At 43.8% G+C, this 24,860-nt stretch overlaps 1 protein-coding gene across 6 annotated transcripts in view; it reads right to left on the bottom strand.

The window, feature by feature from the left end:
- Nucleotides 1-24,860, bottom strand: part of ARHGAP17 (Rho GTPase activating protein 17) — a 317,459-nt gene that overhangs the window by 73,448 nt on the left and 219,151 nt on the right. For all 6 annotated transcript variants that reach the window (XM_086940466.1, XM_086940465.1, XM_086940467.1 and 3 more), the window contains exons 6-9: nt 14,217-14,293; nt 13,358-13,469; nt 12,852-12,920; nt 11,569-11,650 (exon numbers count right to left, since the gene is read on the bottom strand). In XM_086940466.1, the coding sequence (XP_086796592.1) occupies nt 11,569-11,650; nt 12,852-12,920; nt 13,358-13,469; nt 14,217-14,293 (340 nt within the window). The remainder of the gene's footprint in view (nt 1-11,568; nt 11,651-12,851; nt 12,921-13,357; nt 13,470-14,216; nt 14,294-24,860) is intronic.

Raw genomic sequence — 24,860 nt, 5'->3', positions numbered from 1 at the left:
TGGGTGAGGGCAGTTCTCTGGCTATTTTCTTTTCCTGACTACAATCACAAGCCGCCAGAGGGAGCTCCGATGCGATTAGCCCAGCAGTCAATAGATTCATCTAAACCCACCAGTCACTAGATTAATCTCACCATAAGTGAGGTTAAAATGGCCGGCCCTCATATGACTGAGGAAGGTGCCCAGTGAGTCCCGAGAACTTCACTTCGACCTGCTGAAGGAAAAGAAGATCTATTAACACAATCACACAACTACTGTTGTACCTGTGGAAAATACCGAGAACTGCCTCCGAGTCAATCACTGGCCTCAAACTGTCATCGGAACAGCAGTCTGCAGAGAACTGCCCTCACCCAAGCAGCGCCTAGAGCTGCGCTGCGCAGTGTCATCTGTAAGGAGCTAGCCTTCCAAACATGGGGAAGAGACAGGGGAGGAGGGCGCGCAGCTGCCCTCAAAGAGAGCCCTGCCCCTTCAGGAGACAGAGGAGGGACAATCACCCCCACACCCAAATTATGCCCAGCGCCCCCCAGGGTGCCCTTGAGACCATCTTGCGGGAACTGGAGATGTGGAATTCTGTGATTAAAGTCGTAAGAGATGTGGCGCTAGCCCTGCAGACTGTGTGCTCTGTTGGCAGGCATCTCTTTGAAATGTACAGATGGGGGCAGCAATGAGCTTCAGAGGGGTCTGCTGGTGGCAACACAGAACAGATCACACCCACCTTCTTGCCGCGACTGAGGCCCTACATTTCTGTGATTAAAGCCCTAGCAGGTGGGGTGCAAGCACTCTGGACCCTGTACAGAGTCACAGGCTCTGCTTGCTGGAAACTTTGTGAAATATACAGATTGTGGCCACAATAAACTTCAGTGGTGTCTGCTGGCTGCCTATAAAGTGCACCCCGTACAGCAGCAATGGCCTTTGACAAACTACTTTTAAGCATTTCAATGTTAACTTTCATCTCGGGGATGGGTCAAGGTGAATGAATTCCAACGGAGCACGTCTACTTATGAAAACCGAACAGAATTTTGACACTGAATTATATTTTGCGCCGGTCCTGAATATCTCAAAGAAAGTGTGCGCGACTTATTTAACTGTCTTTGATTAAACGCGAGATTCACTGCAAAATTGTCATTTTTTTCCCACTAGACTTGAAATGTTGCCTTCAATTTTTACAGGTCGCATACTGCAATGTGGAGAAAGAAGCCGTTCCTGGGCTCATTTGCATACCCATAATGCCATAGTGTGCAACTGCTACTTTGGGCTGGGTTATTCTGTTTAATTGTGCTCCTGCTCGTGCAGTGATATGTTTGTAAGTTGGGGATGGAAAGCACAGAGTCCATGAACAGTGGGCCTTCCTCTGCAAAGTCACCCTTGGTGTAAAATATTTCGACATGAGACCTTTATATAGCGCGCGTGGTAGTGAAAACTTTTAGTTCGCCAGCATTGCATTATAGCGTCTGGAGTTTCCTCTCGCAGGTGTCTAGGGACAACACTGCAGCGACTCGAGGCTGCCGCAGCATCTGAGGGGGGCTTCATCAGAGCAACAGAAGGGTTTCCGGCTACACTACAATCACAAGCCGTAGCTCCGATGCGATTTGCCCAGCAGTCAAAAGATTAATCTACACCCACTAGTCACTAGATTAATCTCACCAGAAGTGAGGTTAAATGGCCGGCCCTCATATTCCTGAGGAACTTCACATCGAGTGTTTCAGAGCAAACAGTAAAACCTTCATTTCTGTCCACCTCACCTTATTAAGAAATACAGATTATATCAAAGTTACCTTGGCGGGGCTTGCTGGGCTTGCTTGTGTGCTTCCCAGAGAGACAGGAGATTGGGAAACGCGCGCGGCCGGCGCCGATCGCTTTCCAGACCGTGCTCGTGACATCTCCTGTCTCCTGGGAAGCAGACCCAGCAACAAAAGTATCGCGCCTGCGCGATGGCATATGGCTTCGCCATATGCATCGCAGGCGCGATACCTAAAAAAACGTATCCACCTTTAATGAATAAATGGCTGAGTGGAGCACTGTAATTCTAACTTCTGACCTTCCAGATACCAACAGTTCTCTGCAGTGGATGCTTAAATTTACAGATCCATCTAACGGACATCCTCTTCTAGAGACACTACGAAGAGTTACTCCGATGAGGAATCACTGAGGAAAAAACATTTGGATGTGGCATTTGTGAGCTCGAACGCTGCAATCTTTCAATAGCTTCAGCAAATATTAGGAGAGAGAGGACGAATCTTAATGTTCCCCACTTACAAATGAGGTACAGCAGAAGAAGGAAAATAAGGTTTTTCTCACAATTGCACTATGTGTCAAGTAGGCAACTGACATCAGAATTCATGGTTCCAATGGCACTTCAAGGACCTAGTGCAGCTTTCAACTTATGTCAAACGAAAACTTCTGTAGGTGCACAAGTTCTATCCTCTTTATTTCCTGAACATGGTTCTCCCTTCAGGGGCATGCATAAAGCGCTGAAGCAAAAACAGTAACAAAAGTTGTACATTCCGCAACCATGTCGGCCAATTAAATTTTGAAAAAAAACACAAAATTAAAGCTCTGATAAATTACAAACCATTCCTAGTCGAGACACGGTTTACTATCCTTTCAAGCTTTGCTTGGTGAAAAATGCTATACAACCCGATGAGAACTGAGCAATAGAGTACTATAAATTTTGAATAAAATATATATCCACCAGGCCAATATCAGCGGGGCTGCTCATGAAAGGCTTCTACTATAAATGAATGTGTGAAGCATGTTATGAATAGAATATTTTATTGGTCAGCAGGGAACTTGCTTAGTGAAGATCATATGTGACTAACTTTCATCTAGCCTGCACGGCAAAGAACACTCAGGATGGCAACAATGCAACACGCGAGGAGGAAAACAACAGAAACACTGAGGCATAAAATCGGATTAAAAAAAAACCTTAAAATGAATAAAATAGATATGAAATGTGTTTCATCATATATAGGGTCTGGCCAAGACCAATTTGAACTTGGCTGGTTCCTGACTGTAGTGGCACAGTAAGCAGCGTATCCATAGGTCCCCAAAGGCTCTGCTTGCCCAGTTCAGCCTTAGAGAAGCAGAATCAAATTAAACATTTGCAGCATGGTCTATTTGAAAGACGCCAATTGCAGCACATTACAAAATAGCATGGGAAACTTGGGATGCATCAGTACAAGAGTTGGAAGGGATCCAAGGGAGAAGATGCAGAGGTCTAGTTCCATGGACGGAGACTACGTGACCTCCCCTTCTTTTTTAAATTAAGCACTGTACAATGATATTATGGAGCACAGCTACCACGGACCAAAATCATTCCTTAGCCAGCCAAGGTCCTTTGTTGGTCACTTTCATCACTCTACAATCAAGGTTATTAGACAGTAAACACACTGGCATCATCTCAGTGATAATCTGGCAAGGGGCTGGAGCAGTGTTTTCAACTTCTCATGCTTGACAAACATAGATCAATCCAGTTTGTTTTTGCCATCCATCTAACGATTCTCTTCAGTACTATCAAGTCTTCTACAAACCTTCGCATATAAGTGAATCTCAAACATTAAGTAACAATCAGCACTACCTGGCCAGTTTTGGATTCAGGGAGTGACACTCTCCAAACCTGCAGCCCAGTGTCCAAGTTGCTGGCTACCATGCCAAAGTTCAACGGAGGACAGTGAGCTCACACAAAAGGTTCTCTTAACAGAGCATCAACCTGAAAAGACCTTATTTTCACAAAGGCTGGTCTTCGTCCACATAAGCTTGAAGTATGCCTACAACTGTACATTTGTGTAGTCACACAGCATTCTTCTACCAGCAGGGTATGTAGTAACTGTTTGGCTGAAGCCAATGGAGTGAACTCTGAAAATAATTGAGTAAAGTGAAACTCAAGCCCATCTTTCTTGACATTCCACATCATGTGGTTTCATATTTACTACTTATGATGCACCGAGGGGGGTCACAAGAGGGAAGCAAGGAAAAAAAGTCAAATAGTATAGTGTAAAAAAGTGAACTATTGATTGCGGTGGGTGACTACCCACCTCACGGAATAATCACATCCCTTTACAAGGTGAACCCTTAAACTCAATAAATTAACTTGAGCTCAACCCCATGGTAACTATACCATAGAGCAGATAGGCTTAAGTTAAGACAATGTGTAAAGTATTTATGCAGTATAAAGCAAGTAATATAGTGGAAGAGAAAAACAATCCCAAACCGAAGTAGAAAAAATAGATTACATTTCGGTAACAACTGAAGCCCAAAATATCAAACATTCTATAAAAATTCAATTATATCTTTAAAGTTTTAAGTAGAAACAACTCCAAAAAGCATGAAGTACCACTGATAGTCAATAAATACGGTAGACTAGGCACAAGTCGTCTAGATCAGCCAGGTTCGTCCTGGTCAAAGACTAGACCTTTTGACTTTAGTCATTTACGCCTTAATACACCACAGAGGACCTCAGGTGAGGCACTTAAAGACTTGCAGAGTTTCAGACAGGGGACAGACAGGGTCCACTCTAAGTCCAGTTTCCACTGTTTAGCTGGGCAGTTGCAGCAAGAGGCCTCGTGTAGCTGCTTGTATTTCCGTAGAGGTCAGCCTTATGACCCTTGAAGTCCAATTATGTGTCCTGGGTACAAGAGGGAGTGCAGGTTCAGTCCTTTAGGAATCTTCTCATGTATGAGACAGCAGGTTCAGTACTCTTCTGATCTTCAACAGGTCCAGGAGTATGCTGAAGTGGTATAAGGAGATACCAAATGTATGCCAGTGCATGGGAAGGAATCCTGGGAACGCCCTAACCATTGGCGTAAACGTTCCTGGGTCCAAACCTACCCGATTTGAGCATTTTTAAGAGGGCAGAAGTCTTCAGCCACACTAAATTTGGGCTCTGAGGACTGGGGCTGTATGTGGGAAGTGTACTATGGTAATTCTAGTTTCCTATTCAATCACAAAAGAGGGGAGAGGGTCAAACTAGTTTAAACTCTACCACCCCAGACCCCCAATTACCTCAATTATACACACAAGAGGGGTGAATAGAGTAAGTAACATAAAAGTACACATACATGTATACACAACAAATAGAGAAAGCCCCAATAGGGCAAATCACTCTATTTGAAAAAACTGTCCTCACTCACATACCGAGGTATGTGACATGCTTCATCATCGGGCCTGCTTACAATACGCCCTGGTGTACCCCACACAGGGCGGAGCATAAGGGAAGGGGAAAAAATAATAAATTTCACTTAACACGACATGTAGTCAAAACAAATAGACCTAGACAACACTGAACACATAAATTGGTGAGAATCGTGCAAACACCAAGTGATCTCAACCGAGGAGTGCGACAAAAAAGTGCAGTATGAGGAGTGATTAAAACGGATTAAAGGTGTCAACCAAAAAACAACCTTTATTAAACTTTCCTTGACACCCCTACCAGGGTTAAAAAATAGATGAAAAAGGATGGGAATAAGCCTCTGAGAAGTAATTAGGAACCTCAAGGCATCCCTCCTACCACTGCCAGAGTCAACATGTTTCGACCGCTCTGTGTGCGCCTGTAAGGTCACTCCGGTCTTCTTCAGGACCGTCTCATTCGGTATCACTCTGGGTTCCCCCGTATTTCGGAGACATTTTACCCCAACAGGGGGCAGGTCTAATCCAACCGTTCCTCTCCTGTATAGTCTGTGAAGAGTGTTCCCTCAAATGCGGGAGAACATTCACGAGTTCATATAAGTTACAAACTCGAACTGGTGTCCGGTGTGGAGGACGCCCAAGAACACAATCGTCCCGTAGGCCCGTCCCGGCTCTGCCACCTACAGACCGCAACACGTTACCAATAAATTCCTGCATGTTCTAGTTTTAAATTCCATGCACCCTACCTAACGGGCAATTAGACATACATAGGGGTGCACAATGAATATTGAAACAGAATGTTTAGGCTCGTCAGAAGAGGTTATTTTGACAAGTTAAATTTGCAGCTTAAAACTGTCACAGCCAGGCTACAAATGGTAGGCCTTCAGTAATGATTGCACCGACACTGTAGTAAATTGCACAATGGATGTGGCATTCCACTAGTGAAATTTAACGTACAGGCCCTGGATACACTTTGTACCATATACTAGTGACTTGCAGTTAAGTTAAATATGCCAATTTGGTGGTGTATATCAGATTCATCATGTTGAAAATTGAAGCACATGCACTTTGCCACTGGTTAGCAGGATTAACATGCGCAGAGTTATACAGCTAACAAACCAGTTAAGACAAAAATAGGGGGCTACACCGTGCAAAAGATGGTATTTGTATTTGTAATTTGTATGGGGTATTTCTAAAGCGCAAGCTGTCGCTCCGGAAGGAGCATCCTGGCGCTGATAGACTAGTAGGCGGGCCTGAGGTGAAATTCTAGATGGCTGCCATTACAAAGTCGTCCGGCAAACTGAAGATCCAGGTTTTTAACTGTCTCCTGAAGGCATTTTCTTGTGTGAGTAGTCTGAGACTTAGGGGCATGGAGTTCCAGGCCTTGGATGCCAACACTGTAAGAGTCTTTCCTCCTTTGGTTGTGAGCTTGAATCTTGGTATTTTGATGAGGTTACCTCCAGACGACCTCAAGCATCTCAGCGGGTCATATCGGGTGAAACGTTTCCTCAGGTATTTTGGGCCTGTCCCGTTGAGGGATCTGAGGGCGATTAGCAGGATTTTAAAAAGAATCCTTTTATGTAGAGGTAACCAGTGAAGGGTTCGAAGCGCAGTGGAAGCAGAGGATCTTCTAGGCAGTTTCAATACTAATCTCGCTGCCGCGTGTTGCACGCTCTGTAGTTTTTTTAGTGTGGATTTTTTTATGCCGGCCATAAGTCCGTTACAGTAGTCTAATCGGGATAGTATAAGGGCCACTGCGACCAATTTGCGAGACTCGAAGGGTAAAAAGTAAAAGAACTTTTTAAGGGATTTAATAATGCTGAAACAGCGCCCCGCTGTGCACCTTACATGATGGTCAAAAGAAAGGGAGGAGTCGAATAGGACCCCTAAGTTTCTTGCAGTTTCTACTGAAGGAGGGGGAGCGGGATAGTCTTCCGGCCACCAATCCTTGGAACAAAAAGAGGCCTCCTTTCCCAGTGGTAGAATCGGTTTTGTGGGTGTTACATTTTAGATGGTTGTTGTCCATCCAACGAAATACATTCGTCATGCAGGTCTTTAGATTTTGTTCTGCTTTAGTAGAGTTTTTGTCTAAGGAGACCACGAGTTGGGTGTCATCGGCATAAGATGTTACCAGTATACCGAATGACTATTAATGCAATGAGTGGGATCATATAGATATTGAACAATAGGGGGCTTAAGATCGAGCCCTGGGGGACCCCTGTGGTGACCTTTTTGTCTTTGGAGAGGTAAGGGGGCAGAGAGACTGATTGCGATCTATCGGTCAGGAAGGATATTATCCAAGCTAGGGCGGTGTCAGTTATCCCTATGCCTCTAAGTCGATTGATCAAAATCTCATGGGAGATGGTATCAAATGCTGCCGTGAGGTCCAATAAAAATCAGGACAGCCTTGTTACCCTCATCCTGTGAGAATTTAATGGAATCAGTGAGCTCTATGAGTGCAGTTTCCGTTGAATGTCTTGGGCGGAATCCTGATTGTTGTGGATGTAAGATGTCATGGGCATCTACGAAATTCTTTAACTCTTGATACACTATCTGCTCTGTTATTTTACCTAGGACTGGAAGGAGTGATATTGGAAGAAGATTTGACAATTCGGTGGTAGGTTTGTTAGGCTTCTTCAACAGTGGCTTGCGGATCGCTTTTTTCCAGTCAAGGGGTACGATTCCTGAGCTCAATGAGGCATTGACGATGGTATTAATAGTGGGGTTAACTATGTCAATTAGCTGATGTAGTATCTGAGGAGGGCAGGAGTCGGAAGGTGCTCCAGATTTGCAGGCAAAGATGACTTCTCTTGTTTGAAGGAGGGAGGCAGGTCGAAAGGTGCTCAGAGCGTGGGGTACATTGTTGCCATTCTCCAGTTGGATAGTAGGAGCATCCGGGGGAAGGCTAGGGAAGTCCTTTTGGATGAGCGCAATCTTCTCCTCAAAGAAGTCTGCAATTTGGTTGCAGAAGATTTCTGAGACTGGGATTGTCGGCTGGAGAACTTTAGGGTGCGTAAAAGATTTAACTATAGAGAAGACCATTTTTTGCTTTTGTTGGGCGTCATTAATGGCCTTGGTAAAGTATTCTCTTTTGGCCAGCTTAATATTGGCCAAATAGAGTTTCTGTTGTTGGACATAGGCTAATTTGGCAGATGGATCATAGAACTTCCTCCATTTGCGCTCAATTTTCCTACATAGTAGGTGACTTTCTGTTGGCTCCTGCGAGAACCAGGGGGCATTTGATTTTTGCTTTTTGCCCTTATGTTGGAGGGCTGTAGGCGGAGAGCGTTCTGTAATGACTTGGTGCATCCAGGAATGAACATTTCTGGAGTCATGAGAGGCGTCCCCTGACATACTAGGCTGTTGCCGCTGGCATGGGGGGTTTGCTTTTAGCGTCTCGGCAACCTTCCTCCAATTTATATTACAGGTTGATTGTTGATGAGAATTAGGTGTTTTGGTCGGGCCTGGGAGGTTGATATTAAATGGAATGAGACTGTGGTCTGTCCAGATTTGTGGGACTGGGTTGAGAGTAGAAAGTGCCTGAAAGTTGGAACAGACTCCGTCCAATGAGTGCCCTACATAGTGAGTGGGTGACTCCACCAGTTGATGCAGGCCGAAGATATCAAGAGTCTGGTAGAAATTAATGGATTGGGCGTCATTTTTAGGCTCTAACTGTAGATTGAAGTCTCCCATAAGTGTGAAATGTGGGTAGCGCACCAGGAGTTGTCCTAGACATTCTCCTATTGAGTCAAGAAATGGAGCGGCGTTACCTAGAGGGAGATATACCAGACCCCCGGAAAAGGACGCAGAGGCATTGAGCGGGATGGAAAAGCCTATTCCTTCTGCCCCCTTCAGCGGGTCTAAGTTGAATGTATGGCATTTAAGGGTATTTCTACTGATTAGAGCAACCCCACCCCCTCTACCTAATTGTCTGTCCTGTCGGAAGATGGTAAAGCCGGCAGGGATGGCGATGGCTAGATCGGGATTACTTGTGTCGTTAAGCCATGTCTCCGTCACAAAAAGGAAATTCAGATCGTGATCGAGGATCAAATCCCTGATATCCTGACTGTGGCAACATAGGGACCAGGCATTAATCAAGCCACCCTTGAAGTTACTAATGCTAAGTCTCGTGGAGGCTGCAGTAGGCAGGGGATCCGGGATCCATGGGGTGGACCATTTGCATGCGATGCATGAAAAGGGACCCCATATCGACTCCATAGGAGGAGAGTGTAAACATTTATTGGTGTCTTTGTACATTAGGAGATCTCGCCCTCTGTACACAAAAGTAGGGGAACTGTGAAGCTTGGGAGGGGAGTTTGAAACGCTAAGAGTGGAGTGAGATCGGTCAGAGCCTCCTGCGTCTGTCGCGGTCTTGGCGCGGACGGGCGCTGACGGGCTTTCCTTTGGCGCGCCTTCGGCACGCCGCCGCCGCGCTCACTGCGCCCGCCCGCTGTGCCGGCGGGGCATGTGTAACATTTATGTCTGAGTAAGGCGGGAAAGAACCAGAGGCAGCCAGCAGCTAGAGCGCTACCCGGTTAGTACCCGCAAGATGGCGTCCGACCCTCTCTCGCACCAGCCCTAAATCGGCTGTGCAGGGAGTAGGGGTCGGGAGCGAGGTGAATGAGGTAGGGATTGGGTAACATGCAATTTTTAAGCAATCTAAAAATGCATCGGCAATTTCGGCATAGAAATAGTTTAAAATGTGTTAAACTAAATTGGTTCCTTAAAAACGTGAGGCGCGGTAAGATAAGTTCAAGACAATGCGCAAACTGTAATTCAAAGCAAAAAACAGCCCCCGGCTTCCGCCTCAGGGGTAGATTAACTTACTAGTCTGCAGCTTCGTGTGCTAGCGGATCTTAAGTAGACTGCGGGGGCGGGAGGCAGCCAGCAGCTAGAGCCCTATCCGGTTAGTACCCGCAAGATGGTCATTTCCTTATGTCGGCAACTTTACCTCATAACGAAAAATCTAACCGTTGCATCCAACAGACAGGTCTAGGATTTTGCTCATTCATGTGCTTATGTCTCTCTTTTCTACACATATTTTTCAACTACTCCACCACCCCCATTTACTTTAAGGAACAGTCCGTAAACATCCATCAAAATACACTAGCTTACAAGTAACATGTAGTAAATTAACCATTTACTTTCATCTCTGTACACCCTGACACTAGAATTACAGATCACAGTTTTATCTGAAAAGAAAACAAATTCCAATCTATAAAAGTTCTCAAAAGGTACCATAGCACCTTTTGAGAAATTGTTTAGATGTAAAATAAAAAAAGATTCACGGCAGAAGAAAAATGCATAAGACCACCTTAAAATGCACACATAAAACATCTCTTCCACTTAAAGTTGAAATATGACCTGGCTGCTTTTGCCTTTTTCTCTCAAATAGCAGGACAACTGCTTGATTACCTATGACACCAAGAGAGTCTCCACAACACACAGCTAATGGATGGTACAAACAGCAGATATGTATTTCTAGTTGCACTGTGTTTTCTGAATTCATTAACTACTGGTTTGTGCTCCAAACTCTGCGATGGTTAAATTATTATCTGCCTCACAGCACAGTATGATTTGCAGTCCACTGACTGGACGTAGAAATACTAAGACTTTCACTATGGGAATGTAAGATTTAATGGCTATATTTCTTAACACTGCTCCAACTTTTTGATCTGTGACCAAATCCTCCCTGCAGTAAACTCACTGCGATACCCTTAAATTCGTATTTCTCTTCTCTTGGGACTCTCTTTCCCCTATCCACCCATTAATAGGTGAGTTTACAAACAGAAGTGCCGACATATTTTCGCCCTCCGCACCTTTTCTCACCCACTGCCTCAAGGGTGAATGGCCACTTGCTGTACTGGACGTGGAAGGTAAACGCCCGTTTTGAAGTTTTGCCCTGTCAATTATTTCAGAAAAAATAATTAAAAAAGCAGATGATGTAGGGTCCTCCTTTGTCTGAAACACTGAATTGGGTGTCCCAGTGTCTGGTGCATATTTGTCCTTAGCAATCCAAGACCCTCCTGGTGTTATTCTATGCTCTGTAAAGCGCTCTGATATCTGAAAGGATCTTGTTCGCGCTATATAAAACTTTTAAAATAAATAAAATAAATACCTATCTTCCCTGATCTCCTTCCAAGATTTTCCAATGTCCCCCCAAACTATTTTTGGGTGAATTTTCACTAGTGTTTAATAACACATTCTGAAACAGGTTTTTGTAAGTGTGGCATTGCCCAACTTCATTATCATGTTAGCCTGATCCCAAGCCCAGAACTAAAGCAGGATCACGCAGTAGGGTCTCAGCGGAGCAAAGGTAGAGTAAGAAGAGGGAGCAGGAGGAGCCAGAGCATAGCAGGGCACAGCAGACAGAATGCCCCAAGCAGTAGGAGGCAGACAAAGGGCACCGAGCAAGGGACGGGAGGACAGAGAGCATCTTTACATTACCTTGCTGGGCTTGAATTTCAGGGAGTACCTTTTCTAAGACCGCTAGTGCTTTTCTATGATATTCTGCTTGTGCTCCTAATAGCTGAAGACAGAATCCACCCCAAAAAAATGGACCACACTCATTAGTGTTAATGACAAAAAACAAATAAAAATAAACAGTCAATAAACAAGGTTTTCTACATAACATATAGATGAAAAGTAGGTAATACATTCAGATAGGTGATTAAAGACCAAAAGCCAATGAAATAAGACCCTGGGGAAATCTATCCCTCAGGGAAATATTTTATTAACCTCACGTTCCTGCTTATAGGCCAATACTTTGTGCTAAGAATGTATGCTATAAACCCTGCATTGCCATCTCCCTAGTATAGCACCCTTCCATCGTATCTCACTATGTGGGTCCGTCTATCACGGTAGCAGTTGCCGTCTGCCACCTGTTCGTGGTGGCTACGCTGCCTTTAAGCAGCCCAGACTGTCTTCCCACATCACAATAATCAACGTGGTCAGGAATTTGAAAGAGCTGATCTCATTCATAAACCTCTAGTTTCTTCAAGGTTAGTTTAGTATAGTATTATATATTATATATATTATGGGAGTTCTGGTAAAGAGCAAGCGGACTGCCCACAGGCAGTCTAGGCCGACAAACTCATCACAGCCCACCCAAAATGCAGAACATTCCATTTTACAAAGATAATTTACAAATCCTTACCAAAGTACTTTAGGGCCTATTTGTCTTGTTCCAGTTAGATATTTGGCATCACTATGTGTTTCTCTTTGTTTTGGCTTTGCATAGGCTATCCTCATTTCTCTTGTTTTGAACATGGTTCTCTTTGTAACCTTTCTCCCTTATCCTACAATTTTCCCCACATATATCTCTAAAATAGATACACATGCTTAGAAAAAAAACACTTCTATATTATAGTTATCCATATTCTTCATGTGAATATATTTTCTGATGTTAGTCTGTGACAGTCTATATCTGCACTCGATAAAGTTCATGCCAAAAAGTCTGCTTGAATATAATTTCTCCCAGTGAGGACTCCACTAGGCCCCTCATATAGTACACCACCAACCAGGACAAAGAGTAGAAAAACTGCATGCTAAGGAGATAATTTTTAAAAATTCATGCCCGCTGACAATGAATAGCCTCAAGAACTCACAGAACAATTGCTTCACTAAAGACATCCTTTAACCTGTAGCCCTCACACAGGAGTATAAAGTCAATGCCAATTCTGATTGCCTCTCATAGTGTTACAAATAAATAAAATATAAACAGTATATACCATGACGAAGTAGCGCCCGTGCTCTCCTTCCTTGGAAACGAAGTTGTACATGTCAGCTGCAAGTTGATCCTTTCAGAACAAGAACAATCAGTAAAAATAATTACAAAAAATACAAGCTCATATACATACTGGCTACATATGTAAAGCGCCCTGAGCATTCGCTCCCTATCTACATAGACAACATAAGCCAGACTTACTGCCATAAATGTCAGCCTGGCCCTCAGAGATACCAGTTCAGCGTTAGCATAGGTTACTAATAGCTGTTCTAAAGATGTACAAAATAAAAGACTTTGGAAAATGTATTGCATACAGAAGAAAATAGAATGATTGTGGTATTCTACGATTGGGGATGAAAGGGCTCAATTTCTTGCACTACAATTGTAATGGCACAGAGAAATCCAAGAGTAAATGCTCAGAAGTAAAGCGTAGTTAACATGAGGCACAGAGTAGGTAAACCAGGAGCCCTTTCTGTACTGGAGACTCTTCTGGTGGTGAGCTGTGCATACCCTGCACTGTTCCACTTTGTTCTCAGCCTCGTCCATCTCTTCTTTAAGGATATCGATCTTTGACGGATGCATCTGGAAATTTGTTCCAAGAGACTTGTTAGCCTGATGCCACCTGGACAAAACAAAATACAAGGTTCTAGTTTAGGAGACGCTTGGGGAATTGAGAGAAGCAAGACAAGAATCTTTATTCCAATTTCAGCAGAGTGTTTAAACTCTTTCTGGGTTGGGAGCTTTATTTAACATGCACAGGATTGGCAGATGTTGGACAGGAATAGTTGCATGCCATCTCTTTGCACAGACTTCTCCATTGTTTCCCTTGAATTGTATGGTGCCTTTGTATTGTGTTTGTTATGCAAACAGTCTATGCCGGCTTTGCTTCCATTTTTTCCCCATTGTCTTACTTTTCTATTGTCTTTCTGGTAGAGTTATTAAACAGCGGTGTATCACTTGGGCACCATCTTCCAGCCTTAGAGACTTTCGCTTCTACTACATTTTGGAAATTTCAGTCTTCATTCATGTCAACTGAACAAACCAGATTAATGTAGCACATTGGAATGGGAAAAGAACTGCAACCTGATGACCCTAGACCTGGGAGCCCTTCTATTTTTCTCCTTTGTTCTTTGACACAAACAAAACATAGACTAAAAGATTTTGGACCTGGCCACACTGCTAGAGTTACACCACTGTAGCAATGGTATGAACACACGTAAATGGTTACGTTATTCACGATGTGCATCTCTCCTCCCGCAACTCTCTTCCAACCCTGTGGTACCAGAAAATGAAGAGATCGCAGATGCAAGACAACAGTACAGCAAAGGCTAAGGCTTCCCTTAACTGAAATAGAGCAACATCGTAATACCTGGCTCTTGCTGAATCCCAGTCTAATACCAGCTTGGCCAGTTGCTTCCTTTGCTTCTGAATGTTGGGTATGTCAGTCTAAAAAAAAAAAAACACCAGACAAGGTTATCATTTCCTAGTGGCAACTAACCAGAAGAAGTAGACCAACAAACTGAAAAATGTGACGCTAAAGCAAAACCAAGTACCTTTATATAAAACAAATGGTGTCAACCCAAAAGCAAAACATGGTCCTTACTACAAAGGAACCTTACAGTGCTAGCACAGTGGTCTTATTCCTAATATGCACAGGTAAAGAAACTACTGCCTGCAAACTCCCACAAGCTGCCTGTAAAACTGCACATACAGGCACAAATGTAGGTGTAGGAAGCACAGGAAAATGCTAATCCTAAGCAACAGGAGGGAACGACAATTATGGAGATGTTGCGGTGAAAGCATGCAACGTACACATTTAGTCTAGTAATACAGTGGCCTAATTGTAGGTGATGGACACCGGTGCACCTCCATGACAACAGCAGTCTATGCGGGTGGTCACGTTGGACACCCAGGCACCCCCAAGAAGCAGTGAGACAAGAGTACCTCTGCGGTTACCTTAAATGGACATCTTCCGCCAGTGGAAATATTCCCACTCAGCCATCTTAGGGCGAATGAGGTCAGGAACAAAAAGCAGCGGTGAAGCCAGTTAGGCTGTGCCCTTTTTGCGATATGGTAGAAAGGCCTTACTTTGTGAAATCTCAGATCATCATTTCATGACATACACAAATAATAGACTTGGTGCAGAGTCAAAGCAGCAGCTTCTGAAAACTAACAGTGCCTTCAAGTGCTTCTTAACTGTAGGAAAGAAGGTAAAGCAGGGCTGGTCGATAGGACAATGCAGGATATAATAACAGTTCATGCTGACCTGTACAGCAATGCCCCTGCATCACCTCTCTGTGGACCCGTTTCATAATGCTGGAACGGTTTCAGATAAGAACTGCACAAAGCACATTTGCTGGGACTCCTAAAGTCGTTTTTGAAATCCTCACAAAGAGAAGTTTATAATGTCTCTAAAGATGTTCCCAGGGAACCACGACCCTCTGTGCTTCAAGAGAGGTGTGTGCTTTCAATTTGGAGTTGATGCCAAGGGGTTCAAGTGACAGCGAGTCAAAATAATTTTAAATTAGTCTGCTGTGAATAAAAACAGAGTCCCATAGAAAAGAAAATTGAGTAAGAGCCTGGAAAAGTATTTCTGCAGCTGAGAATCAACATGCACCACATCGGAAACCGCAGTAGCATGTAGAATGTGTGCTAGAGGGCCCCAATACGGCCCTACATTGAGTTCAGGTCTGGAAAGCAAGTTATTCAAGTCAGATGAAAGCCTACCCTCCTATGTACAGGTCAACCACTGAAAAAGCTTTCAGATCACTGGAGGATTTATTGAAAATAAAGCTACTTATTATGCACTCCTTCGAGCAACCAGAAGGAACCCATGCCCCTTCAGATTTCCAAACCACGTGTCAAAGAGTGGAGAACACCTCAGTCATATCTGAGATCACCTGTGCCACAAGAACTTTATAGTGTAAATGATTAAAGAAAGAGGTTTTTCACACGTCCCTCCAAAGAAGAAAGTCCAATTTGAAAACTAACGTGATGTTTTTTTCTTATTCTCCTCTCCAGTTCTCTCCTATGCACAAATGGGGGCAAATGGTCACAAAACACAAAAGTGTCAGGAGGAAAAGCCAGAATATTTTCTAAACGGGTAACCAGAAAGGATGTTATTGTGGGCAACTTGTAAAAAGTCTACTTCATTCCTGCAAAAGGTAGCCAAGAAAAAGCGCACTTAGAAAGTGTGTGGAGTCGCTCACAGTTTCATTGCGAAGCAGCGCAAGAGAGCATCAGAGCAAACATAAGGTCATACTTACTGGCATAACTAGTCGTCGATTTCTCCTTGAATTTCACTAAAATGGGAAATGCAATATCCTGCAGAGTGTTTGAGATAAGTCCCAAATGTCCATGCATTAGTAGTCTTCCCAAAGCAAGACTTAAACCTCTTTGCCCTACAAACATAGTACTGGTAGGCTCACTGAACATTAATGCTATGAACACTACCTTTTTAATGTGGTGAAAAACCAATAAAACCTTTAGAATAAATGGAGTAGGTGTACAGGGTACAGATGGGTTGGAGCTCAGTAACATTGGCAGAGATGAAGTCCAACAAGAGGTTTCCTGTCACAGGTAAGTGTGGATCGAGAGCGCTCACTAATCAGTAAGGATAATGGAAGATTTGTAACCTACTGAAGAGTTGGTTACTTGAGATCAGAAGCATTTCATTGCCCCTTTCAAAGTGGAAAAATAATTTGCCAAACATGCTTTTGTAGTCTCCCACACACTCTTCACCCTAAGGAGTGATAGCAGTACAGAGTCCTGTAAAAAGCCTTCCTTATTAAATACATGTCCACTATACATAACTGGGAAAAACTGTTGTGATTAAAAGTGAATTCCTGATGGACCACGCCTTCAGTATCAGCAGTGGCATGGATATGGTTGGGAGTCTGGAAACCTCTTGAAACAAGTCAGCTTGATCTTTTGGAAGTCCTCTGGCTGTAGAAGTCCAGTGAAATATGCCAGTGAATCAAGTGCTCATTCATGAGGTTTGTGCATAAACGGAAGGTTGCAAGATTAAATTCCTGTGCCGGCAACCCAATGTCCGACCGCCTTGAAACTGATACATTGAATACAAATGTTATTTAGGGTGTAACTTAACAATAATAAAAGCAAAAATCTGAGGAAGGAAGCACTATATAAGAATACAAGCTAATGGGGTCAGCACACACTGAGTTTCCAGATGGTTGCTCAGATGCTACTGCAGCTGCATGGATGGTCTTGGTGGTCTGTGATACCAGTATCCTTAGTAATAAAGGAGGAGCAATAATTAAAACTGTGTGAAACTGAGTGGTAGAGCTCACAATCTCAGACTCCCACTATGGTAACCTTCACCTCTCCTTCACTGTGAAACTCATGCTGCTGGTGTCCGGCCCAGTATGATGGCCGAGAGTGCTGGGGGAGTAGACGGGACATATAGGCGACATCGATTTAGCTCAGTGCTCCATATGGGTGAAGACCTGTAATTCACCCAAGATCCAAATTGTATCTGAGCTTGCATCGCTGTGTCGCAAACAGGGAAGGAAAGGCCACCATTGCTTGGAGTCACAAAGACCCTTCAATATTTTGCAATTCAAGTGAACAAGAAGAAGAGACAAACAGTTTGACCCCCACCGCTAGGCAACCGTATTTCAAATATGAAATGAAATAAGGGAAACAAAAGATTTAACCAAGGCAAAGCTTACATAACGGCAAGCTCTCTTCCATACAACTTGCACAATCTGAGGGCCACCGGATTCATTGGAAGATCTACAACTTTGGACCCAATCAACAAATCTGTACCGAATTCAAAAAAGCACTTAGGAGAGTCAACTAAGGGCCAGCATTCCAAATTTCATGCGGTTCCATTCAGTCAAAAAAAAAGTTGAGGCTTCAAAAAATTGTTTTCCCATTTTAGTTCCCATAGAATATTTTACCCACAACTACAGCCAAAACCACAAAATAGATTTGCATCAAACTTGGCATGAAAGCAGGACTTTACTCAGAAAGCATGCTTTTGTTGGAAAGATGTAAATCCTGTTCTGTAGCTTTTGAGATATTAGTATTTGGAAAAGGTGTAAGTGGGCTTGAAAGCGTGAACATTTTTGTATATCTTCTTAGCTGAAAAGCTATTTGTTGACGCTTATAACGCTGGTGCTGTCTGATGAAAATGGCTGAAATTTGTCAGACACATAGTATGTTGAAATTACTGCTGATATTTTCAAATTCGTACAGATCCATCAGGGCAGACAGTTAAAAAAGTGGGGCAAATGAGGGTTTATTTCCGGATATGTTTAGCATTACATGATAATTTTAGCAGAAGGTTGAAAGGAGTAGTCTTCTACTGGATGTCACGTTTTACAGCAACCCGTCAAGAAGAGTAAATTTAAAGTGTGGGCAATAAACATTAATTCACTTATAACTTTGGCACAGTTTGATCTGAACCCTTGGCAGGCAGTTACCAAGCTACACCTAGTGCAGATATTTAGGGTTTTGTGAAATCCAATTGGGGCAAAGTTACCGCGGGTAGGGCAGCACGAAGAAAGACAAAAATATTTCCGATTTACTAATCCCTTAGCCACTGTTCTGATGAATCTGCATGAAGTTTGACAAATACATTCTCTTGTTTTTTTCTAATTCTAAGTTTGCACCATCTTTCCATTGCGAGGCTCATTAAATCAGGGGCAGGCCAAAAAGTGGTCATTTGCTGATACCGCCACTTTGGGTAGAATTTGCACAAAATTTGGTATACAAGCTTGGAAGGCTTGACATTATATTAGTATGTCAAGGTTTGTGTTAAACAGTCAAAGTTAAAGGGGGCAGCAGTAACATTTTCGTTTGCTTATAACTTCAGTCCTCTTTAATGCAGAAATATAACACGCAGTAAATGGGTTACTGCCACTGCAGGTATACAAGTTTTTATAAAGGATGGTAGTAAATCTATGGGTGGTGGGGGGAGGAGTGCAAAGCATTTTTGATTTACTGAAGACTTTGGCACAGTTTGATGGGTCTGTACGAAATCGGTTAGCATATTTGGACTACTTAAGTTTTTTCAATCTCATGCAGGTCCATCACGCTGTGGGGTGGGGGAGGGCAGTTTTCAAGATGGGTGGTGCTGAAAGGGTGCTTGTAACGCAGCTTTTATCTTTCTATGACCTATGCCAAGCTTTAAGCAAGTTCCAATCACTAATAACTCTGGGGGTGAATATATGAACCTTCATCGAATTTTGTATCTAGCAAATTAAGACTAGTACAAGGCCTGGCAGGCACTGTGACAACATTCGTGCTGTGAGTAACTTGTTATTCAGTCCTGTTTTTTGGTTGTGTGTGCTAAATTCACATGCCAGTTTACCGGTTCTGCACAGTGCACTGACATCAGTCAGGCCCTGGCTGAAGCAGGTTGGCCACAGGACCTGACTGAAGTCAGTGCACCGGGCAGAACAGGTAAGCTGGCATGTGAACTCAGCAAATCATTAAAAAAACATGAAGTAAACTGGAAACGATCAGCTATAGTTCAGCACACAAAAACAAAAAAAAGGCCTAAAGAACAAGTTACTCACCTTCAGTATCTCTTTCCAGTGGATACTCTATCTAAACACAGATACTTCCCAATAGCAGGACTAGATCTGGAGATTTTTCACAGCAGGGCTCCCGCATGCTGCTAAGTGGCACTGTACGGCTCTCACTGCACCAGTACTGCGCTGAAGTAAATTCCTCCCTTTCCACGTCCTTGGACTCGGAGTATTATCAATTGTTGGTTACAGTGGGCTAGTTACTAACTTAGGATGCAAGAATTAGTGATCTTAAAGCTGGACTATGGCAGCGCAACGCTTTGCGGCTTGCCAGAGTGAAGACTGCTCCTCTTAGGGTTGCCCTCAATTCTTAATGCAACTGGTGCTATGTAAAGCGCTCTGATACCTGATTCAAGTCAAGTTTGTGCTATATAAAACTCCGTTAAAAAAAAGAAAAACATTCTGCTGCTAGGCTCATAACTGGCACTAAACATACAACCATATTTCTTCGGCCCTGCTGTCCCTGAACTGGCTCCCATATGAAGCTCGGATACAGTTAAAAATTGCATGCATGGCACACAAAGCCATCCACTTAAATACCCCGCTGCAACTTGCTCAGAAACTGGAGCTCTCATGTGGTTCGAGAGCCTCCAGAAGCGCCAGCACCCTATTGCTCAAACCACAAAAATTCACGAAAAGAAAAACCTACAAATCAAGCCTTCTCAGGTATGTTATGTTATGTTATTATGAGCTTGTAGAGCGTTTTATCACCCAGGGGTATCTAAGCGCTATAGCTATAGCTCAGAGAATCTGGAACTCCCTCCCCCCCCCCCCGAAGTCAGGGTGAAGCCTTCCACTGTCCTCTTCAAAAAGAAGTCAAAGGGCTCCTGATGCAGAGATTTCTGCCCCAGACTGGCTTCTCCCTTCGATATTGAGGCCACACTTGTTCATTTGTGGCCCAGCTGCCAGAGTCACGAGAATGCCGGACTGTAAAAGACTGTGAATTTTTTGCTTTGTTGGTTTTGCTTGGTTTTCTTGTACCCTTCTTGATGCGTAGGTTTTGTTTTGTTTGCTTGTACCCTTCTTGATGTGTAAACTGTAAAGCACTCTGATACCCTCTGTGGTCATGTTTGCGCTATATAAAACTTTCTAAATAAAATAAATAAATTGGATCTTTTCACATGTTAATAAGAGGCCATTCCACAGAACAGGGAGAAGGAGAGCAGTGAGGAACTGCAGCATACTCCAAAAGAGGAAGTAACTTGTTCTTTTGATGGATGCTTTTGTCTGCAGGTTCCTCACTTTAGAATAGATACCAAACCAATACTTCTCCAGGAGGATGGGCAGTGGGTTGAACTCAAGCCAAGAAGTCTTTCAGAACCAAGAGAGCACACTGTTCTTCCCATCGAACCTGGATGTAAATGCAGTAATGCTTCCTAAACATATGCCCCAACGCCCACGTAGCACCCTAACAGATATCAAGACCACTTGCTCCTTGTGCTAAAGAAGTGGCAGCAGTATTTTCCCTGGTGGAACCAAAGCTTTTATGGGCTGCATCTTTGCCAATGCTTATCAGATCTTAATGCAGTGGACTATCCACCTCTACAAGGTCCTCTTCTGCACCTCCATCCCTTTCTTTGCTCCAGAGAACCCTACAAAAAGCTGATCATCCACTCGATCCTTGGAATAATCTATATAAAAGCTTAGAGCCCATTTGTGGTCCAACTGACAGAGCCTTCCCATCTCTTGAGAGGTGAAGCAGAGCAAAGAATGCTGGTAGAGTGGTGGATTGCCCAGTGTGGAAGGGAGTCATGAAGGCTCCACAACACTAATTGGTCTAGGAAGCATGTGGAGTAGGACTGTTCCACTGAAAGTGCTTTTGGTTCACTCGTGATGAACTGACGTGATCGCAATGAGTAAGAAAGTCTTCAAGGTCAGAAGATGCAGGGAACAGCTTTGAATTGGCCCATAGGGCGTACACATGAGAAATGTCAAGACCAAGTTAAAGTCCTACTGTGGCATCACAAACTGAGTAAGAAAATGTGTGTCAAACCTTCAATGAACTTTATTGGAACAGGTGGCCAGAACAAGGTCAGTTGGTAGGACAAATCTGGAAAGGCCAAAGGGGCTGACAAATAATAGTTTGTAGTGCCAACAGCAAGGCGTAGTTGGGCTAAAGCCAAAACAAATAAAAGGACATTCGAATGCTTCACCTGTAAAGGGTCGGGCACTGCACCATATCACAAATTTGGCCCAGTGCCAGGCATCAATTAATTTTGTTAACCCCAATGCCAAATCAGACACTTCAGGTGGCAAATCAAAAGCAGTGAACTGCCGCAATTCAATCTCCACCGATAGAGGTGTAGATTGTGCAGCCTGATTGCAGAGACAGGAGGTTCTCCCAAAGTGGCAACCTGATCAGAGTACAAATGCTCATACTCAGAAGGTCTGGGCACCATACTCCGCTGGGCCACAATGATGACTTGAGCCCAGTTCATGATCTTCAGAAACTGGGGAAGGAGACGAAGTTGAGGAAAGCATACAGGAGTCCCTTGTTCAGTTCCAGACAGCATGCGTCTCCTAACGAGTGCACTTGCAGAAACTCCAACACACAATACTTGTCACACTTCACATTCTCGATGATGGATCTAACAAGGGTTCTCCCCAGTGGTGGAAGCCAAACTGAGCCACCTCAGGATGTAGCTGCCACATGTAATTTACCAGATGGTGTCTGAATGGTTTGTCTGCCCAAGCATTCAGGGACCCCGCTAAGTGACTGACAACTAGGAAGACACCCTAGAGCTTTAACCATCTCCAAAAAGGAAAGGCTACCTGGTACAGGACCCGGGACCTCACCCTTCCCTGCTAGTTGCAATACCACGTGGTGGTGGTGTGGTCTATGAGAAGCTGAACTTGCCTCCTCATGGACTGCAAGAAGGCCTTCTTAGCCAAACAAATGGGCCACCACTCCAGAAGATTGATATGAGGTACATGGATCTCCACCTCTCCAGGTGACCAGGACATCCCCGTAGTAGTGTTTTTGTCACTACTCTCAGCTACAGGTGGAAACGGAGATGGGCCTGCTGCACGGCAAACTGGAGTTGGTCAATGATCACTATAGATCTTGAGCGGCCTTCCTTGCTTCCTTGAGAACGGGGCGCTGCCAGAATGGTGCTTGGCCTACCAAGACTTCACATTGCACTGTAGGGCCTACATGTGCCACCTGGAGTATTTGACAAAGGTGATTCACAAGTCTAAGTCTAGACTCTAGGAGGCCAATATGCCACCAACCATGACTCCAGGAGCGAGCCAGAAACATCAGGATCCTAGGCCAAATGTCCAGGTTGTTACTGCTGATGGAAAGTCCAGAACTCCAACGCATCCTGGATTGCCCCAATGGATAAAAGCCTCTTAGAGGAAATCAGGTGGGGCAACAGCTGGTTTCTGGTGAACCCAGCAATGTTAGATAAGTTGCCATCGCAAGGAGGTGCTCTGCGGCTGAGTGCAGCGAGCCCACCTTCATCAGCCAGTCGTTGAGCTACGGCAATATGGTGATTCCCAACCTCCGCAGATGGGCAGTGACCACAGTAATCACTTTCGTGAACATCCTCAGGTCACAGGAAAGGCACAAGGCGAGCATGGCAAACTGAAAATGTTCCTAGCTGATCTTGAACGACAGGTAGTACCTGTTGGACTGCAAGATAGGTACATAAAAATACACATTCTGCAAGTCAAGGAACACTATCCAGTCCCTCGAGTCCAAAGCATTGAGGATCTAGAACAACGTAAGCATCTAAAATGTGTTCTTCAATTGGAGGTGCTCCTCTGTAATTTGTTCTAGTGTGGGAGACAGATAGTTGTTGGAGAGGAAAGAAAGAGTAGGGCATAGCCATTTTGAATAATATGCAAGACCCATTTGTTGCATGTGATGAATCGCTACCCTAGGAAGACATGTTGGATCCTTTCACTGGGTGGGCTTGAGGCACTGACTGAGGGCAAACTAAAGTTGTTTGTCAGTGTAGCTGGTGCAGAGGAGTTGTAAGACTGATGACGCTGATGGCCTCCGCGTTGTCTGCCACATCCACAACCCTGAAAGTGCTTGGTTGACTGCCTTTGTCTAATATGGGAGTCCCCTGGAGTAGCCTCTACATTTCCAAAATTGGTGCAGAAATTCGGTCAATAGACCAAAGGAATGTGCTTCAGCTCGACTTTCTTTGAAGTGTTGCAAAGTAGAGTCGGTCTTCTCACCACAGAGGTAGGGCCCAACAAGGGAGAACGATTATCAGCAAAACCTTCAAATCGCCAGAGAGCCGAGTACACCTCAACCATGCATGCTGACGGATGACCACACTTGTCCATCGTGTACTGTCCAGCCAAAGAAGCCCTCAGATCTTCTGGAAGTACTGACAAGATCTCATTGGCCATCTTTTAAAAGGTAAAGGATTAATGCCCCAAGAGGCAGAATGCACTGACAAACCGTAACCCCAACCAAGATTAAGAAAACATGTTTGCCAAAAAAGTCAATCCTCTAGATTCCAGAGCTTGAGGAAAGGTGGGGAATTTACTGGGATTTGCTTTACTGGTTGAGGCTCCCACAATAAGGCTCTCTGTAGTGGGATGCCTGATGATAAAATCCAGGTCACTAGATGCCAGGGTATGATGTCTGGTCATCTGCCTGATCACAACCGTGGAAGAACATATTTTTGACCAGGCATCCATCAGAACATCTGTAAGAGCATCACCAAAAGGAACCGCTCCATTTATTACCAGTGTCTGGTAGCAGGTACACAAGTGTGTATCGAAACAAATTCAGTTATTTTAACATTCAATGTTTCTGGGTTGCGGATTTGCTCAGAACTACATTGCTTACCTTCAGTGGGGTTCCACTGTATAATTATCAGTTAAAGGAGGCTGCTTCTCTTTTGTCCTGATGAAGACCCTTGCATGTGCTGTTGGATGGATCGAAACCTCGACAAATGAACTTGTTGACTAATAATTACCTTTCGTGTCAGCAAACTGTCCTCAAATCTGGACTCTTTTGAATTGAATTATTGCAATACATTGTTAACACTTTTTGAATATTGTTCTTCTTAAGAAAAACTAACGACACTTTTGCACAATTGTCATTTATGACTTTCACTGTGCTGTTTTTGGAGCACATATTGCTTTGTTTTCTACTTTAATAATAAAACCTTCATTAATTAAAAAAACTGTTTGGATTAATACAATTGTATGATCTCCTGCCATCATAGCGTAGGCATATTAAGCTTTTCCCAAGGGAAACTTTGATCACATATGTATGCATACCCAGGGTTGCCTCGTAATTATTTTGCATTACTGAAAAGAAGTATGGCCTCAGATGTGCTGGCAGAGTTTGTTCAATTTCTGTCAAAACATTTGATGAATGGAGGGCAGCTGTAGTTCCAGTTGTAGCTCCAGCACCATAGATTCCCTTCGAAACACTCTGAGAATGAGGTATTGGTGGTCAATGTGTCGAATTAAGCTCTTTCTCTGGG

The sequence above is a fragment of the Lissotriton vulgaris genome, chromosome 10 (genome assembly GCF_964263255.1).
Source record: "Lissotriton vulgaris chromosome 10, aLisVul1.2, whole genome shotgun sequence".
Classification (NCBI taxonomy): Eukaryota; Metazoa; Chordata; class Amphibia; order Caudata; family Salamandridae; genus Lissotriton; species Lissotriton vulgaris.
The sequence above is the reverse complement of the archived record's forward strand: the minus strand, read 5'-3'. Positions and strand labels throughout refer to the sequence as shown.